General features: G+C 43.1%; 1 protein-coding gene across 1 annotated transcript in view; it reads left to right on the forward strand.

The window, feature by feature from the left end:
• The first annotated feature begins 762 nt into the window (after positions 1-762).
• LOC138605850 (poly(rC)-binding protein 4-like) overlaps positions 763-21,181 on the forward strand; it is a 45,321-nt gene continuing 24,902 nt past the window's right edge. Inside the window, exons 1-8 of the mRNA XM_069678303.1 lie at positions 763-963; positions 1,656-1,679; positions 2,457-2,489; positions 5,470-5,586; positions 5,666-5,797; positions 7,022-7,150; positions 16,814-16,888; positions 20,089-20,160. Coding sequence (XP_069534404.1) covers positions 829-963; positions 1,656-1,679; positions 2,457-2,489; positions 5,470-5,586; positions 5,666-5,797; positions 7,022-7,150; positions 16,814-16,888; positions 20,089-20,160 — 717 coding nt within the window. The 5' untranslated portion in view covers positions 763-828. The remainder of the gene's footprint in view (positions 964-1,655; positions 1,680-2,456; positions 2,490-5,469; positions 5,587-5,665; positions 5,798-7,021; positions 7,151-16,813; positions 16,889-20,088; positions 20,161-21,181) is intronic.

Raw genomic sequence — 21,181 nt, forward strand, 5'->3', positions numbered from 1 at the left:
TTGTATTTTGTAGTGTTTGTAGTTTTGAAGTGTTTTGAAGTGTTTGTAGTTTTGAAGTGTTTGTAGTTTTAATGTGTTTGTAGTTTTGCAGTGCTTGTAGTTTTACAGTGTTTTGACGTGTATGTGGATTTGTAGTTTTTGTGGATTTGTAGTGTTTTGTCGTTTTGTAGTGTTTAGAAGTGTTTGTAGTGTTGTAGTGCTTGTAGTTTTGAAGATTTGTAGTTTTGTAGTGTTTGTAGTTTTGTGGTGTTTTGAAGTGTTTGTAGTTTTGAAGTGTTTGTAGTTTTGTTGTGTTTGTAGTTTTGCAGTGTTTGTAGTTTTACAGTGTTTTGACGTGTATGTAGTTTTGTAGTTTTTGTAGTTTTGTAGATTTGTAGTTTTGTAGTTTTGTAGTGTTTGTAGTTTTGTGGTGTTTGTAGATTTGTAGTGTTTGTATTTTTGTAGTGTTTGTAGTTTTGTAGTTTTGTGGTGTTTGTAGATTTGTTGTGTTTGTAGATTTGTAGTTGTAGTTTTGTAGTGTTTGTAGTTTTGTAGTGTTTGTAAATTTTAAAGGGAGCTTCCGTGAAGTGAAGATGGAGACTGAAACTGTTTGGATGTGTGAGAAACTTATAAAAGCCAAATAGTTACAAACATTTCTCTCTTCTCTCCACAGAGTCTGAAGAAGCAGGAAGCAAGATTAACTTGCCCCCTGACACCACCTCCACTATCTCACGCTCCACCCTCAGACCCTCCTCACCCCTCACAGTTCCAGGGGTCTCTGAAGTTCCTCTCTGGTTCTCTGACGGTTCTCTGTGGTGTTCTGGAAAGCTCCGTACGCCACCAACCTTCATGCGTCTCCCAGCATCTGATTCAACCTACATCTCCACCCACCACACCTCCACCTGCACAATGAGCTGTGAGCAGCAGTTTGGAGACGGAGCGACTGGAGTGACGCTCACACTGCGCCTCCTCATGCACGGAAAGGTAAGGGGGCGGGGCTTGTACAGGTGAGTGTATATGTGTGTGTGTGTGTGTGTGTGTGTGTGTGTGTGTGTGTGTGTGTGATGCCATTGAGAAAGCACATCACATCATTGAGAAATGCTGTTGCACCTTTATCATCGTGAACGCACACACACACACCTCACACACGGACCACAAATACTTCAGCACCATATGTAGATTCATCCACTGCTGAAAATAGTCCCTAACAAACACACAGTTTCCTCCTGTCTGAGATACATGAAAAGCTTTTTCTGGACAACACTGAAATTTCCATTAAACATGAACTTAAAGAGGCTGAGGGTCACACACAGGGAGGTGGAGGGTGTTCAGAGACGGACCAACAAACTCTGTGTTTTGTTGTTTTTTTTCAACACAAAATGAGTCTTATTATAACAGCAGGTGAACTTTTGTATGAGTCCGTCTGTCACTTTAATTAACACAAAAGAAAAGTAACCGAGACATTAGATTTTCTTACAGGAATAAATGTCCTCACAGCCAGAATCCACATGTGTAGGAGAGTAAACCGTTTTTTATGATGTTAAATATTTATAAAGACAGAAAATGTTTTCTGATGTATAGAAAACACGTGTTTTTGTCTCAATGTCTCATTTTTGTGTCCATCTGTCCTCCAAACACAAAAACCGAAACATTTCCTGTTTGTGTTTTCTTCACAGGAAGTGGGAAGCATCATCGGAAAGGTGAGTTGTAGTTTGTATCTTTTTTCGTCCAAAAAACAAACTCAGTTTCCGTTTACTTCATGCAGGAGACACACGTCTGAGTGTCTGAGTGAAAAACACGTCTGTAACAGCATCAGATTGACTTAATTCACCAGAAAAAATCCTCCAATCTGAACATGAGATTAAAACCTCCTCACGTTTTAAATCCTCCATCTTCAGACGGTTTTCTGAAATTGGCTCGTCACTCAGGATGACATTCAGTTTAGTCCGGCTTGGATATAAATAAACCATGAATGTGACTTAAAATGTGTAATATTAGCAGTCATTCTGATGTGTTCACACTGAAACGATCTGCTCTGCAGAGTTAAAACACTGAATATATCACTGCTGGGTGAAGTGAGATAATGACCTCATCACTTCCTCTGTGGTCTGTCAGCTGCAGTCATCACAGCGGTATTGTACTGTCGCTCTGCAGGTCCAGTTAAAACTTCTTCCCACGAACAGCAGGTTTCTCCAGTGAGGACGCATCGAAACATTATATAATCCAGATATTCTTCATTTAGGGCTCCTAATTACCTTAAATAAGAATGTATTTTAAAATCAGTGCTCAATAAGTGTCCGAGAGAGAAGTGTTTTCACACTCAGAATGTGACCATGGTCATTCAGTGTAACACAGTCTGACAAAACAGGAAGTGCAAATTTTCTCAATTACAAATTAAATCATTTTAAGTCTCTAAATAAGAAAAGAACTGAGAACGTTAACAAAGTTAAGAGATGAGTCTTGTGTTTTTTCCACAGAAAGGAGAAACAGTGAAGAGAATACGAGAAGAGGTACGAGACCGCCATCTTCCCCATCCTCCCCATCTTCCCCATCCTCCCCATCCTCCACCATCTTCCCCATCCTCCCCATCTTCCCCAGCCTCCCCATCCTCCACCATCCTCCCCATCCTCCCCAGCCTCCCCATCCTGCATATTCTGTCACCTCTGTCTCATCTGTCTCCTGTTCATCGTCTTTAACCCTTCACACTCTGTCTGTGTGTGTACACAGTAAATTGTGAAAGATGATTTTATCAGAATGTCAGTACCTCATGTCACATAAGTAGAAACTTTTAGATTCATACGCAGCTATTTTTAGAAGTTAAATATCTGACGGTATACGTCTGCTGTGATGTTAGCCGTGCTGATGCTGACATCTTCAGCTGTCAGGAGTCTGTGAAATGTAAGAACACAGCGTCCCTGAGGAATATGTGTCCTCTCTGCCTTCACATCGATTCAAGAAAAACAGAGACGAACAGTGAGACTGAGGGACAGAGAGGACGCTGAGACCGGACACAGGAGCAAAGAAGACCAGAAACAAAGAGTTTAAAATGGCACTAACATGAGACAGTAACACAAACACACACACACAGCAGCTCTGACAGTAACACACACACACACAGCAGCTCTGACAGTAACGCACACGCACACACACACACACACACACAGCAGCTCTGACAGTAACGCACACACACACACACACACACACACACAGCAGCTCTGACAGTAACACACACACACACAGCAGCTCTGACAGTAACGCACACGCACACACACACACACACACACACACACACACAGCAGCTCTGACAGTAACGCACACGCACACACACACACACACGCACACACACACACACACAGCAGCTCTGACAGTAACACACACACACACAGCAGCTCTGACAGTAACGCACACACACACACACAAACACACACACACACAGCAGCTCTGACAGTAACGCACACGCACACACACACACACACACACACACACACACTGAACAGGTGACAGGGTCAGTTCCTCAGTGATCAGCTGATCTGCAGTGCGGACAACATAATGTAATGCTAATGTTAGCTTAGCACAGACTGAGCTGTAATGACTGTGGACTGTCAGTCTGCCTGGTTAACAGCTTCAGTCAGGTCACCTCCTGGATGAATATTGAATACGAGCACATCACCTCTTTCATGTGTTCACCACCTGATGCGAACACCTCACAGAGTTTATCAGAAAGCTTACAGAGGGAGCTTACAGGCATAAAGACAGCAGTGAGGAGACGAGACCTGGTGTAGAATCATTCAGATTAACAGTCAGAGTTATTTTTAATGTATGTGCAAGCAGAGTGTGTGTGTGTGTGTGTGTGTGTGTGTGTGTGCGCCTTTACATGGCTTCCTCATATTACACAGGACAAACCAGAATAAAGTCCTCTGTCACTGAGTCTTTACCTGTGTGAGCGGCAGCAGCATGAAGAGGAGCAAAATCTGTGGGACACCTAAATTCAGATTGAATCCAGTTTGGAACAAAGCTGAAAATAGGACTCAGAAGTTCTTCCAGTTTTTATAAACAGAAAACAATTTTGTTTTAATGAGCTTAAATTCATTCAGTTCAGCTCCGACTGAGCGAGCAAACACACAAACACAATCTGAAGGAGGAACGAGTCAGAGTCCCCAGAGAGATAGACAGAGGACGACTGAACATGAATTAACACTCCAGAGAGAACAGAGAGAGAGGGGGAGAGAGGGGAGAGGGGGAGGGTGACGAGAGGGAGAGAGGGAGTAAGGGGGGTGAGGGAGGGAGGGGGAGGGAGACGAGAGGGAGGGAGGTGAGTTATATTTCTAGTTTCATGATGAACCTGAAACATGGAGACAAGATGAACAGCTGATTTGCTTCATAATATCTGTATGATACACAGACAGATTCAACACTTCATACAGTTTTAGTCTTTAACTTTGTACAAACAAACTTTGTCTGTTGTTAAAACACCTGAATGTTTAGGTTACTGTGCGTTCACAGACGCTGAATCCACCTGACATAGAAACACTGCTGGACAGTTTTCACACAAAGAGATGAAGAAGCTTCAGATCTGCTGCTCTTTGATCTAACCCCACATCTACACCAGAACCAGCTGAAGCTAAGCTAAGCTAAGCTATGCTGAGGTAGCTGGTAGTGAGTGAACAGTGAGCATGTACAACGTCATTGGTCGCCCTGTACCTGGTTTTCTATTGGCTGGTGCTTAAAAAATCCAAGAGCAGAAAAACAATCCGAGCGCGAGCAAAAAAAATCACACTCCCCCTCTCCCTCATCCTACTATCATTACCGCTCCTTCTCTGTATCTGCACCTCCTCAAATATATGCACCATCTTATCTTTCTCCTCCTGATCATGTCCTCCTCTCCTCTTCCTTCTCCTCTTCTTTTTAATTAATCTCTTCCCGTTCTCCCCCCTCCTCTACATCCACCTCCTTTCCTCCTCCTCCTCATCAAAACATCTTAATCTCTGTCCACCTGTACATGTCCTCCCCTCTCCCCTTACTCCTCCGCCCACCTCCTTCCCTGAAAATCTCAAATAACTGCCATCTGCTCTCCTCTTTTCCTCCCTCTCTCCTCCATCCTCCAGCCTCCCTCTGGTAATCCCTTTTCCTCCCACCCTCCTCTGTCCTCCCTCTCTCTCCTCTCTCCCCTCCTTCTCCTCCCTCCCTCCTTTTTCTCCCCCTCCCTCTCCTCTCTCCTCCTGTATCTCAGGTGAATCTCCTTTAGCAAGGAGTAGTGTTGTGAAAAAAGGTTCTCCTCCTCGTCTCCTTCTTGGTCCACAAATCCCTCCCCCCTCCTCCCACTAATGTGTTATCTCTCTTCCCTGTTCCTCCCCTCCTTGTCCTCCATTAACCTCCCCCGTCCGCCATAAATCACCTCCCCTTTGGTCCACGTTTGTCCTCCCTTCATTTTCCCTCATCCCTTCCTCCCTCATGGCCCCTCCCTGCTCCTCCCCTCTTTCTACCCCACAGAGCGGAGCGAGGATCAACATCTCAGAGGGTTCCTGTCCAGAGAGAATCATCACCATCAGCGGACCAACAGACTGTGTGTTCAGAGCATTTACCATGATCACACTGAAACTGGAGGAGGTACACGCACACGCATGCATGTACATACACATACACAGTTAAAGAGGTGTCACAGTAAACATGTTCCTTTCTCGAACAGGACGTGCTAGCTCTGCTGGCTAACGGCTCGGTCAGCAGTAAACCTGCAGTGAGCCTCAGACTGGTGATCCCAGCCAGCCAGTGTGGCTCTCTGATCGGGAAGGGAGGCTCCAAGATCAAAGAGATCAGAGAGGTGATCATTGTATTATCATACATTATATATTATTATGTCTTATGTCTATTATATCTTGTTATAATATTACATAATAATCCATTAAACACTACAGAGGAGACACACGTTACTCTAAAACTCTAAGGGCCCTATCTTCCACCCGGCGCAGTCATCATTTTCACGTCCAGCGCCCACGTTGTGTAAATAGCAAGTGATCTTGCACCACTGTTAGCGCCTGTGGCCGTGTTGGGCAAGCGGGTGGCGCATTGCTATCTTGAGGACGCAGAAAGCGACTGCACCTTAGACCAAAAAAAACTGGTCTAAAGTCTAAAGCCTATGGCGCAGTCTGTCTCTGCTATTTAGAGGGCGCATTATGGACATACATCGGAGAGTTCACAACACGAGTCTGCTTGTCACTCAGACTCGTGAGGAAAAAGCAGTGTGTTTTAGGGACAGACAGCAAGCTTTGGTTTCCCTCGTCTCCTTAAATCACGATACTGCTTTAGGTTTGTTACCGATCTGGTGACGCCGGAAGACAAGCTCAGCGCTGCTTCACACACCTGCTTCACACACCTGCTTCACCTCAGGGAGATTCCTGCTCGAGCCACGCACAGGCCAAAAACTACTGAGACGGACAGCAGAAACCGAGACACACACACACACACGGAACCAGGAGGTAAATGTATCACCATTCTCAGACATAACTACCTGTGTCACTGACAATCGTGCCCACAGATATTAAAACACTGTCCAGTTAGTCCCATTACGCGGAGTGTTCATTACGTACGACAAAATACAGCCATGTGATTGAGCAGCAACGAGAAGTAAATAAACATTTAAAGCCGACCTTTCGTATATGTATCGTACAGTGACCTGTGTGTGTTCTGCGTGTGCAGGGGCACAGTGGAAAGAAACATGTTAAATATGCCGGGGGTCCGGTTTATATAAGAAGAACTGAAATCAGCTGTGTAAATAGCAACACTTCTGCCTGCAGGCGCACCTTGCTCTTAAAGGGAATGAGAGCTGACTCTCTGATTGGTTTGATTTAAATTATGCCGAAAACACGCCTATGAATAATCCAGGGACTGAAGCCAACCTCTCTGTGCCTCGGTTTGCAGCCAGATTGTGCGTCGTGTGATGAGCAAAAGAGCGTCGGCCACGCCCTCAATCATTTGCTTTAGACTGTGCGCCTTCCGACGTCTAAATAGGGCCCTAAGACTTTAACATGAATATGTGTGTGTGAAGTCTACAGGTGCTCAGGTGCAGGTAGCAGGTGATCTCCTCCCAAACTCCACAGAGAGAGAGGTGACGATCTCAGGCAGTCAGGACGCCATCATCCAATGTGTGAAGCTCATCTGCACAGTCATCCTTGAGGTGAGTGTTGTGACATTCTCGAATGATAAGCCACTCTTTTAAACAACTCTCGGAAAGGAACGGAGCCATAACATCCGGTTCTCTTTAAAGAGATGTAATTCCCAACACTAGCGTGCGTGTGTGCGTATGTGTGTGTGTGTTCTGTGAGAAGCTCCTCCTGCAAGTTGTAAAGGTGCTTCTGCATGACGGGAAGAAACCCTGTGAACTCAGGCTGTCCTACATGAACTGTTGGGATTTGATTGGAGACATTTGGTTGTTAATTTAAAAAATGAATAATAATTATGATCATTAATATTAATAAAATATATCAGTCAGAAATATTACAGGGCACCACCCTGGGATCAGGAACAATAACCAAAGAGAAAAATCAGTTTCAATGTTACACATGTTAAAATATCAATATTGTTATTAAATAATCAATATTATCAATTAAAAGTGAAAAAGAAGGTATGAATCCAAGCACTGACCTTCGCAACCAGCTATCATCACAATGTAAATAAACAATCACAAACAACTGCTCTTTAAATTAGAATATTATTATTTAACAAGCAGCACCGATCATGATTGATGACACTTGTAAAAATATATTACTATCCTAAACTTAACTACAAGCAGCTATTTACATGTACAAAGCATCGCCACACGTGTGTGTGTGTGTGTGTGTGTGTGCGCGTGAGTGAGACAGTGGGGGGTCAGAGAGAGAGGACAACAGTGCAGTGCTACCATGAAGGTGGTCTCCTCCTGCGTGGGTTCAAGATGGCGGAGTTGGTCCACGTGAATTGAACAAAGAAACGTGTGTGGCCTGGTAAACTGAAAAAGGATGGCGAGGATAAAGCTATGCTTTGTCTACAAAGTACCTTGTCGACTTTAAAGGCCAGTTCAGATCAATGATTCGCATTGGATGCAACTGTCAAAAGAATCCCTCGACATCTGATCATAAATGTTCTAAAACTGGGCCGTTCACATCACAGCAACGCAACGCACACAGACGTAGCTGACCGTCTCCATAGCGACAATGCACTGACATACCCCACTTTTTCTGCGTTAATACTATAACCTTAGATAATACTGTAACGTGACTGACTGTTTACACTCCACACACTGCCTACCTGCCTACTGTATCCAGCGCCAGCCCCCCCTACTGTCATCCATTGGCAATAACAACTTCACTGGTTCATCTCCATATTCACAGAGAGGGCTTCCCGTCCACGACGCACTTTTAAATGGGAAAACAAAATCAATCTTCTTTACATAAAATGTAACACTGTTCCACCACCACCCACTATGTGTAAGATGGCTCTTTTACATGTGAGGTCTCTCTCTACTAAGACTTTTATTCTAAATGAGTTTACCCCTCCCAGACTTACTGTTCCTCACTGACACTTGGGTGGAGTCTGGTGAATATAGCCAGCTCTTAGAATTATGTCCCCCCAATTATGACTTCTTTAGTTCACCCAGGCTTTGTGGACGTGGAGGAGGTATTGCAGGCATTTTGTAAAAAAACATGCCACCCATGCACTCCCATCAGGACTAATGTTTACACCAGTTTTAAGTTGTTTATGTTTAAAACAGGAGGTACAAATCCCATCCTATGTGTTACTGTGTATCGCCCGCCCAAAAAGAATGCCATTTTCCTCGCTGAATTTCCTGATTTTTTATCAACACTTGTTTTAAACTATGACATAATTTTCATCTCTGGGGATTTTAACTTTCATGTGGACACTCAGTCCAACACCAGCGGTGCTCAGTTTCTTGGAACCATGGACTCTTTCAACTTTACTCAGCATGTAACCAGTCCAACTCACATACCTTGGACTTAGTTTTCACACTTGGTCTGTCCATTGTTTCTCTTGCTGTGGAAGACTTGAATGTCTCAGACCATCAGTGTATCAGGTTCTCCACCTTGTTTCACACCGTCCACAATTCTCAATTACCTGTTTGTTACTCCCGCTCCATAAACACATCAACTGCAAGTCATTTCTCAGCTGCCTACAGAACCTCCTCTCTGTTCAACACTATTGAGGCACAACCCCTTTCAGCTGGACACAGACAAATTGCTCTCAAAGTTTAACTCAGTTTGCGGGGACATCTTGGACTCTGTAGTCCCCTGAAAGTCAGGGAACCGAGAGCCAAATCTCAGCCCTGGCTGAATCGTGACATCCGTGCTCTTAGGCAACTATGTCGTAAGGCAGAACGCAAATGGAAAAAGGATAGGCTTCAGGTTTCTTCTGAGATACTGAAAGGCTGTCTGGAGAATTATCAGCAATCTGTTGAAGCCACAAGAGCAAATTATTTTGCCGCCATCATCTCCAGAAATTAGTAATCCCAAAGCTCTGTTCCATTCAATAAATTCAGTTCTCCACCCTGTCGCTGCCACCTGTCCTGGGCCGACCAGAGCCATTTGTGAGGACTATTTAAACTTTTTCTCCACAAAAAATGATCTCATACGATCTAATATTTCACAGTCCACTTATGATCCCTCTCTGGTGTCTGCCTGCTCTGCCATCCTTGATGACTTTCAGCCTGTGTCTCTCTCCAACATTTATGACACAATCTCTCACACAAAATTGTTACGTTCCCCTGAATGGGCTAGGGGATGAGGGGAGTAACAATAAATTAAAACCCAGGAAAAAGAAGGGATGAACAAAGTATAGGCAAAGTTGAAGGAATTTATTAACAAACTAAAGCGAAAAGGAAACACAAAGCGAGCTTCTTCTAAACAAAAGAGAAGCTGTTCTATAAGACAAAACACTAGCATAAACCAAAAACGGCAAATAACAATACAACACTAAGGCTTCGAAGAAACGCCTTCTTTCCACTGAAAGAGTAAACCCGAACACGAAGACGAAGTCTGTCACACACACAGCCGAATGGCCCACTGGTTCTGGCTCCTCTCTGCTGCTCTTTATACTCCTGCCTGATTGCTGGAGTGGTAACAGGTGTGCCTGATCACCTGCTGCAGCAAGGGGAGATCAGCACCTGAGGAGCACAGGAGAAAGACACACACGGAAAACACAACACAAAACTACGACACGTAACACCTCCCCCCATAACAACAAACTTATAAAAAGTTTGTTTACAAAGGGATACATACCCCAGCAAAGTGCGATTGAATTTACACCAGTTCACCCACCACCATGAAATGTTTCAGTGACATTACTCACCAAAAAGCCATTGCTAAACACACCACATTGTGGAAGCAACAGTACCAATCCCACTACTAACCTGGAACGCATATCACAGGACAGCATCACACAGAGTGGGGCAAGAATGAAGCTTAACAAGTATATTAGCTTACTGACTTTACAGAAGGTTGTGCAAAAGTGATGCCACACTTGACAGACACCAAGAGCTGAACAACTTGCAATCAAGTTGACCAACAGAAGGCACTGACAAAACATCAAACATGGATCACACACATACCAAGGTGGACGACACCTCACAGGGGACAGCCGACGTTTTTGTCTGCTTCCTCTGGACCTCTTCCTTTGATTTGGGATGACTGGGGTTGAACACGTGGTTGGGGAAGAAACACTTCTCAGGCCACTGACCTTCCCTTGGGCCAGTGGAGGCTATAGGAGCAGACACTTGCTGCTCCATCACACCTTCAGGCTCACCTGAAGTGCAGTTCACAAGGTCATCTGCAGGGGATGACCTTTCCACCACAGTTCCTCTGACTTATTTTGAGGCTGCCTGCTGTTTACACTGTAAAGCATTACAATCAGCAATGATGTGGCCAGGCTTGTGACAATAGAAACACTTTTTTCGTAACTTTGACATGAAGCGGACAACACTCTGGAGCATGTGACACCACTCTTGCCACCATTGCTACAGTTGAAATTGCAAGACAAAGAATCACGCTTTGCAGAGACAATTCTATAAGTTAGTGCAAATTCATCTGCTAGAGTAGCAGCTTGCTGCAGAGTAGTTACCCTCTGTTCATTCAGGTAATCCACTACACGTTCAGGCAAACAGTTCTTAAAATCTTCAAGCAGAATTAGCTCACGCACTGAGGCTATGTCCTTAGCATTCAGTGAAGAACACCACCTATCAAACAGGATCCCTTTCTTCCAGGCAAAAACACTAAAAGAATGGCTAGATGTTTTTGTAAGGCCCCTGAACCTCTGCCTATAGGCTTCAGGCACTAATTCATAAGCCTGCAAAATAGCACCTTTAACCTTTTCATAGTTAATACTGTCCTCCAAAGAGAGAGAGGAGTACACCTCCTGAGCCTTACCACATAGTCTAAATTGCAACATTATAGACCACACATCTATAGGCCAATGCAGAGCAGTAGCAATGCGCTCAAATATTACAAAGAAGGACTCGACCTGAGACTCCTGGAACACAGGTACAAGAGGAATATTCTTGCCAACATCAAACACGGGCACTGAATTTAAAGATGAGCACCCAGCCATGAGAACTTCTGTCATAGTGCCACTACTAGGAAACACAAAATACTACTAATAGCCCAAAGCTAGCAAGGCCTAACCAGCTAACAACACTAACAGGTAAGAGTGATGCTGGATGCAACAAACACAAAACCCACAGGCAATATACTAACCTTCAAACAACAAATTACACAAACCGTCCTCAGATCCTGCCTAACACAAACTTTGCCTACCTATGCTATCAGTGGCTGAAACCCTGAAATGCCTACCCCCACCAGGGAATTGTATCCCCACCCAGGATTCACCCCGAAAATAAAAAAGGCAAAATAACAAATGAGTGCCCGAAGGAAAGACTGACACAGCCCAGCTGGACACTCCTAACTTAACTGAGGAAGCAGTTAAACACTTTTTTTTAACCCCTAAATGACCAGACAAACCGTGATTGTGGGCCAAACTCAACACCTGTTGGTGAAACTTTTTTGGCACAACTACCTGCATAGCCACATCACACTCCGCATCAACTGACGGGGACCATTTTCTCATCAACACACCATCATCAAACAGGTAAGACACAAGCTTTGTCTTTTCTTGCTTCTGTGCCGCAGAGAGGCAGTCAACCAATGTACTATCAGCTTGCTGAGCCTTAATTAGTTCCACTTTATCTACAGATAAACACAAATTCTTCTCATCGAGCTGCACATCAACAGAGACAGGAACACTGTCATTTTTGGAAGAGGGACTAACTGAGTTATCAGAAGTGCTCAAAAACGAATCAGACAGATCAGTCACTTCTTCAAACTTACGCGCTTGGGCACGCGTCACGACGCACGAGGGGAAAACAGGTGGCATGTCAGGCGTAGCAGGGACAACACACACATCAGCAGCGGGATTTTCTGTCACCTCTGGACTGCTAGGGAACACTTTGTCTCCTGCCAAGTCATTCCCAAGGATGAGGTCGATCCCTGCAATAGGCAGCTGATCGTGCACGCCACCCCGCACCGGGCCAGACACTAAGGGGGAGAAGAGAGTGATATTATGAAGTGGCACACGTATGACACTCATTTTAAGTCCCCACACCAACAAATCAGACCCACAATATGACGTATTAGAAAACGGCATGACCCCACGTCGAGCCACAGAACGTTCTTCAGCTTAACGACAACAAGACAGAAATTATTGTTTTTGGTCCCCACCAACACCACAGGTAGTATAGCCAGCCACCTAGGGCCATTGTCATCAAACCTCCATACCCAGGCCAGGAATCTCGGGGTCATCTTTGACTCGGAACTAAAATTTGACAAACAGATCAACTCTGCGGTGAAAGGTTACCATTTTCAGCTAAGGAACATTGCCAAACTCATATTCTTCCTCTCTCTCAAAGACATGAAAACCATCATTACTGCATTAATCTCCTCAAGACTAGATTACTGCAACTCACTGTACCTGGGCGTTGGCCAGTCCTCTTTGTCTCGCCTGCAGCTGGTGCAGAATTCTGCAGCGAGACTTCTAACTGGTTTAAGAAAAAGAGACAGCATCAAACCGACACTAGCATCCCTGCATTGGCTGCCTGTTAAATACAGGATTGATTTTAAGGTTCTTCGATTGTTTTTAAGGCCACACATGGGCTGGCATCCCCGTATATCTCAGAACTCCTTTGCCCCTACTCCACCACTAGGCCCCTCAGATCCTCAGAGCAACTGTTTTTAGCTGTTCCAAGGTCAAGGCTAGTGGGTAAGGGAGACCGTGCCTTTGCAGTGGCAGCTCCAAAGCTTTGGAATAGCCTACCACTTTCTATCAAATGTTGCTCCTCCACTGACTCTTTTAAGATAAAACTCAAAACGTACACGTTTTCAATGGCCTTTGGTTGCTCTTAGTGTTTCTAGTGTTTTAGACACATATTATTGCTTTGTGTTTTTTCTATTGTCATTTATTGTTGTTTTGTTGTTTTGGTGTGCCGTTTATTTTAAACTTGTACAGCTCTTTGGTCAACTCTGGTTGTTTTTAAATGTGCTATATAAATAAACTCGACTTGAAGTGACTATAAGGCCTGGGTTACATTAATTAACTAGCTGGATTTCTGTTATCGTTATCAAAAGAAAGGGATGACAGTGACATGCTTGCAATGTTAGCTGTAACATTGACTTATAAATGGCGGAGGGTTAGGAAAAAGAGGACACGTTGTGGTGTCTCCGTTCTATGTAACTGCATAGAGATTTAGCAAATGTAAAACTCTATTTCACATTAGGCTTTGGCAGTATCCATTTTTTCATATCGTAATACCTTCTTGCCATAATACCGGGGTATACGGTAAATGACGGTATTTAAAAATAGAACAGTGCTGTAAAACGGAGCGTAGCGGCTGGTTGGAGGGGAAAGTTGCTGTCACACATGTATGACATGTTTGTGCAATCACTTGGATATGTCTTGCTACACAACAGGATTATATGAATGTTAACATAAATTATACGACTTGGTGATCTCAAGGGCGCACACACACGAAATTAACAGCTTAATTGGTCACTGATGTCTTCGTTTCTCTCCGGGCCGCTGCGCATGCTTGTTTCAAGTTTCCAGGGCTCCTGCTGTAACGCTCTGTGAGAGCCAAAGGGTATTTGGCTACAAATTTTCACGATCGATTAACTAACTGGACACACTCCCACTCTCTCCAATACGCAGTGCACATTCACGTCCATTAAGGACGCACATTTATGTAGCTCGCCCTCTGTGTGCATTGTATCAGTTTCAATGGATAACAGCCAGAGTTAGCTATTTGATGACACTCCCTGAAAGTTTGGAGGACCGTTGGTTGACTATTCGTCGTTTCAGTTTATCTTTGTATTTAAGAACTTTTGGACTGAATATCAGCAGTTAATGTTCATTATTATTGATATTATTATTATTGTATATAGGGTTAGGGTTAGAGGTTAGGGGTTTAATGTTTTTATATTTTCTTATACTCATTGTAGAAACCACACTCAGAAACACACAGAAACAAATGAGTACAGAGAGCGTGTGTGTGTCAGACTGACCTAATTTACACTGTCACCATTTTCATGTTCGGTACATCATTCTGTTCGAAAACTGCATTTGGCGATTTGACAAGTCAAATCTTTTGCAACTTCAGGCAACAGCTTCAGACGCTCTGCAACTAACCACTTCACACCGCTGCAAGATTCTCTGCAACATTCTAAAACCGTTTCGTCGCGTTGCGAATCATTGATCTGAACGGGCCTTAAAGTGTGTGTGAGTTACCGAAGCAGGAATGTGTGTGTGTCTATCTGCACGGGTTAGTAAAAGGAGAAAGAGATCCCTGAGAGGCAAAACAAAGCAGCTGGCACTTACAGAGATAAGACTCAGTAACTGTAACTATATCGTGCAGAAACCCGGCAGATCAGCTGTGGCACTGGACTTTTAACTGATGAAGGCAGCTTACTGATCTTAGTGTGGTGGTTGAGTTAAAACAAACATACATAAATGGGACACAGCAGTCCGTCAACAATAAAACAAAAAGCAGCAGTTACACAATATCAATACAATAACAATAACAACAATAACAATATATCTGCCCAGACCAAAGCCTCTTACTTGGGCTCGCGCTCGGTAGTGTTCAGCGTGTGTTTAGTCTGATGTTTGGCACGATCCTTGACCTGATCCTCAGCGCAAACAAAGACGGATCCGTGAACGGATTCTTCCGCACTCTGGGCAGATTGTCCTTGGCAAATGAAGTAGAAACAGCTGGAGTCAACAAGCCAACAAGAGTGGGGCTCAGTTACCCTGGGGCGGAGTCTCTGTGCTGTACAAGTTTGAAGTTCCCTGTCTGATAAATGCTTTCTGACTTGATGCCCATGAGGATAATTTACAAACTTTCTGCTGCATAAAAGACGTTTCTTTTCATACAGTCAATCACCTACTGACCACTGGAGGGCAGCAGAGACACAGTGCACACAGCATTTACAATAATCTCAGTTCATATGAAACGTTTTCTTATTTCCAGCAGTTAGAACATGATGATTCAACTCTTCTCTCTGTTTTAGCTCATGTTTTAAACCTTTCAATCACCGTCACAGACAAAAATGTTACATTCACTCAGCTCTCGTCCACCGGATTCATTTTTTACGCTCAACAAACAGTAAACAAACATTTCCACATTGCCTTTGATATGATAGGATGCTGACTGTCGGAGAGCTGATTCATTTATTTTTGCTCTGTGATGATGTCTGCATGCCTTTAAATCCGCTTAATCCGAGAAGACCGAGCAAAGAAATTAAAGTCCTGATCTTAATAAACTCTTTAACTTTCATGTTTGATGTGGGAAGCTCCGCCCATTGATCAAACTGTTTGATTTGAAATCACAAGCCTTTCATCTCCTCTGGACTGATGTCTCCCTGCGTTACACTAATAAAAACTAACCTTTGATCAAAGAAACAATAATAATAACAGTTATTATTATTATTATTATTATTAATATTGATAACAAATTATCTGCCCATCTTTAATCAGAGATTAAATAACTTTTTATTCAATGTTATTTTGTTCTTTTTCTGTTGTTTTGTTTCTGTTAAAACTTTTTTCATGAAAATATTCCGATCGTAGAGTAAACTCAAGTCCAGGGGGGTGCACTATGAAGCAGGATTTGCGGTTATCGAGGTAACTTCAGGGTCAACTCCGGGTTTACAGTACTACGAACGTGGTTCAATTCTTATGCTGAACACCTGACCTGCTCTGGAGCAGGTGATGTTAAAGACAAGAGATGAACCTGAACTAAGCACCACCTACTCCTACCTTCTCCTACTCCTTCCACCTACCACCTACCTCCTAATTTAGGAGCTCTGTGAGCAGATGGTGAGAGGGAGGTGGGAGAGAGAGAGTGGTGAAACACTTCCTGTTTACGTCTTTTTAATGAAATATATTGATCGAGCTTCACTAATACACATCTGATAAAAACTTGCTCACGTGTGTATGAATAAATATATGGTGCTCTGATGATGGGGCAGTGATATTATATTTGAGCATTTACACATACCTCCTTCATCCTTCCTCCATCCCCCCTCAATCCCTCCTTCATCCCTCCTCTTCCCCTCCTTAATCCCTCCTCGATCTATCCCTTATCCTTCCTTCATCCCTCCCTCCTCAATCTATCCCTTATCCTTCCTTTTCCCCTCCTTCACCCCCTCTTCATCACTCCTCTTTTCCTCCTCCATCCCCCCTCAATCCCTCCTTCATCCCTGCTCTTCCCCTCATTTATCCCTTCTCCATCCCTCCTCTTTTTCAGTCTCCACCAAAGGGAGCAACGATTCCTTATCGACCAAGTCCGACTGCAGGAACAGTGCTGCTGGCAGGAAACCAGGTAAGAGGAGGAGGAGGAGGCGGAGGTCTTTGGGGGAGAAGTAAGATAAGATAAAACTTTATTAATCCTGAAGGAAATTACAGAGCCAGATAGCGCCCAAAAAAATACAGTACAATACAAATAGTACAAAAAACAAACAACAGCTCAAATATAAGTGAGAATATAAAATATAAAGTGTATGGGTAAGTAGGAGGAGTAGGAGGTCTGCATCTGGAGGAGAAGTAGGAGGAGGAAAAGAGGGAGAGTGAGAGAGAGAGAGAGAGAGAGAGAGAGAGAGAATAAGTGGATGAAATGTGAGCTTCATAGATGATGGGGGAGAGGAGGGTGGGGGAGGATGACTGGGTGGGATAGATAAATGGGGGATGGTGAGAAGGAGAAATGAATGATGGTGAAGAGGAGGGTGGAGGTGAAGGTGGAGCAATGGATGGACGAAGGAGATGATTCATGTTTTATGTCAGGTGTTCTTTAGTTTGCAGTTCAGCAGATAAATTATTATTATATTCAATAATTCATTAACACATCATCATGTTTCTGCTTTAGAGGTTTCGTTAATCAGTTCATTTTACTCAGATTGACATGAATTCGTTATAATTACAGGCATTCTACCAGACATGGCTTTGAGTGTGATATTTTACTGCAAGTATAAAAGCTCAGGAACCCTCAGACCCTGGATTCAGACGAGGAACAACTCTGAAAAAAATAAGGAAAAACTGTGAAAACACGACAATCTGAGTGATTTATGATTTTATATGTAAGAAAAATCTTTATTAAATTACCTTTAATCAATTTATAACATGCATGTTTTTAAGCATTTCATAAAGATCCCAGTGAGGAAACCTGACAGACTTTGAGCAGGGAAAAATGTACAAAATAAAAGCTGAAACAGAGATACTTTGAGAATCAGAATCGGGTTGATTGCACTGTTGACGAGTCTGGCAGCAGAGGGGAAGAACTGTTCCTGTGTCCTGATGGAGCACAGCCTTTTGCCAGAGGGGAGGGTCTCAAAGAGACTGTGTCCGGGGTGAGACGGGTCAGCCTCGATCTTACCTGCACTTCTTGGAGGTGTACAGGTCCTGGAGAGATGGCAGATTGCAGCCGATCACCCTCTCTGCAGAGCGGATGATACGCTGCAGCCTGCCCTTGTCCCTGGCAGTGGCAGCAGCGTACCAGACGGTGATGGAGCAGGTGAGGATGGACTCAACGATGGCGGTGTAGAAGTGCACCATCATTGTCTTTGGCAGGTTGAACTTCTTCAGCTGCCGCAGGAAGTACATCCTCTGCTGTCCCTTTTTGATGAGGCAGCCAATGTTCAGCCCCCACCTGAGGTCCTGGCTGATGATGGTCCCCAGGAAGCAGAAAGACTCTACAGTGGAAACAGTGGAGTCGCTGATGGTGATGGGGGCGGGTGTGGCTGCTGTCTTTCTAAAATCCACAACCATCTCCACTGTCTTCAGAGCATTAAGCTCCAGGTTGTTCTCACCACACCAGGTCACCAGATCAATCACAGGATCAATCACATGATCACTCACAAGATCAATCACAGGATCAATCACATGATCAATCTCAGGATAGATTACATGGTCAATTACATGATCAGTCACAGGATCAATCACATGATCAATCACAGGATCAATCACATGATCAATCTCAGGATAGATTACATGGTCAATCACATGATCAGTCACAGGATCAATCACATGATCAATCTCAAGATCAATCACATGATCAATCTCAGGATAGATTACATGGTCAATCACATGATCAGTCACAGGATCAATCACATGATCAATCTCAGGATCAATCACATGATCAATCTCAGGATAGATTACATGGTCAATTACATGATCAGTCACAGGATCAATCACATGATCAATCACAGGATCAATCACATGATCAATCTCAGGATAGATTACATGGTCAATCACATGATCAGTCACAGGATCAATCACATGATCAATCTCAGGATCAATCACATGATCACTCACAAGATCAATCACATGATCAGTCACAGGATCAATCACAGGATCAATCACATGATCAATCTCAGGATCAATCTCATGATCAATCACAGGATCAATCACATGATCAGTCACAGGATCAATCACATGATCAATCTCAGGATCAATCACATGATCAATCACAGGATCAATCACATGATCAGTCACAGGATCAATCACATGATAGATTACATGGTCAATTACATGATCAATGATTGCAAAAACATAAGGAATAAGGGAAAGGAAAAAATTAATACATGACATGAATAAATGAATACATAAATAATAATAATTATAATAATAATATACTTTAATAATATAAAATAATAAAATTAAATAAAAACATAAAGCTAGCGTGAGGCGGCCGGGCTGGCAAAGTTCGACAAACATTTGCCAGCAAATCGTTTCGGGGACAGTGAAATTCTACTTTTAGCTCACTTAAAGTTCATTCAACACACGCTAGCTTTTCCTATGCTCTGTTTTCAGTCCACGATGCAGTGAAGCTAAATGTTTGTCACCTTTGTTAGTCTGTGTGGATCGACAGACTGTGATCAACAGCTCCTCTACGCAGAGGCAAACGATTGGCTATAGGTTCGACGGAACAATTTAAAGGGGGTCAGAAATGTCACATTTTTTTATTACTTGTTTTTGTCAGTTGCTGGAAATAGTAAAATGGTCATTGACATAAGGTGCTTCAATATAATCACCTGAATAAAAAGACAAAAAGTGAGAAAAACCAGAACTTTGCTCCTCCTAATTGATTGTGATTGATTGTGATTGTGTGTGTGTGTGTTTGTGTGTGTGTGTGTAAAAATAGTGTATGTTTAAAAAAAGATGAATAAAGCAACAGTTGATAACAGTGTAATTGCACATTAAATAATGTCTGTCCTCTCTGGGCAGCCAGGTGCGTCTGTGTCTACCTGTCTCGATGGCCAGGCTGTGAGGGCTGAGTCTGTTCCTGTTTCAGCCAGTGTCTTGTGATGGCCTTTTTATATGCAAGTATCAGGATTTTAAATAGGTAGATGATCTTTGGTGTTATGTCACTGGGAATCAGGCTCAGGTACACGATCCGGGGGTCCCTGGGAATCTCAGCACAACATTTTTAAGATAGAAACCTTTCCCCAGAAGGTTTATATTATTGTACACAGCCAGAAAGTATGTGAGTTCATTTGTCCACCCTGTTGTTTGTGTCTCTGTTTTCAGGTGTTTGAGGCCTCAGACTTCAGCTCTCACCCGCTGTTCTCAGTGTCACAGGGAGGAGTCGACTTGCAGCAGGTGAGTGGAGGGGGGTCAAAGGTCACTTCATCTCGGCCTGTTTTCATTTAATAACTGGATGCATTGATTCAGAATTTAAAACATCTACAGAAAACCATTTGAAAATGCTCCACTCACTGCAGAGCTTCTACAACATCAAAGATGTCAGTTATTGTCTTTTAATCTAATATATTCTTAATATCCAGCACAGTACTGATCTCTATTGATCTGTATTGGATACAAAGATAAATGATGCAGGTAAAACAAAGAAGAAACACCTGAATCTTTCTTACTTAGCAAAAAACCTATATAAATGGCTTTCTTGCTACGCAATTGTAAGCTTGTTGTTAGCTCTGTTGTAAGTAAAACTTATTGTTGTCATAGAAACAAAACCTGAGTGCAGCGTTCTCTCAAAGGTGCAATGTTTTTTCTCTCACAGTAGAAGTACTTCATCGCAGCTCTCTGCAGCCGCCCCGCCTGGCTAATGTTCGCTGATGCTTGTGATGATTTGCTGGCTCGCTGGCTTAATTTGCCATTTGGTTACGAAGCATGATGCCAGATCTATGCAGTGTATTTATTTTTCAGGTCTCTTCTGGATAACCGTCGCACACTGGAATGCAATATAAAAAAATGATATCATAACATTTGCTACGGGGGGCGCCAAATTCTAAACTCTCCTTGGGCCCGAAAAGGTCCAGAGCCGGCCCTGCACATTAACGTTGACTAAATATTGTTTTATTTATTTGATTCAACAACATGAGGAGGAATCGGACCTGTTTTATTTTAGAGCAGCTCAATAATCATCACATAATAAATACATGCTGTACTTTTTACAAATAAAACATTTTCTCAGCTCTTTAAAATATGTACTGTACATATACTACATACTACACTATACCATACTATAATCTATATATTTAATAAAATGAGTCTGTCTGAGGTTTCAGTGACACATAAGCTGCTCACTTACTGTTTGGTTATCTTCCATGTGAAGGACAGGTCAGCATGTTCAGATTAAACCATCAATAACTGACAGGTCTGA

Source organism: Semicossyphus pulcher, unplaced genomic scaffold (genome assembly GCF_022749685.1).
Source record: "Semicossyphus pulcher isolate SPU_LCO1_2020_fin unplaced genomic scaffold, fSemPul1.0.p SCAF_3, whole genome shotgun sequence".
NCBI lineage: Eukaryota > Metazoa > Chordata > Actinopteri > Labriformes > Labridae > Semicossyphus > Semicossyphus pulcher.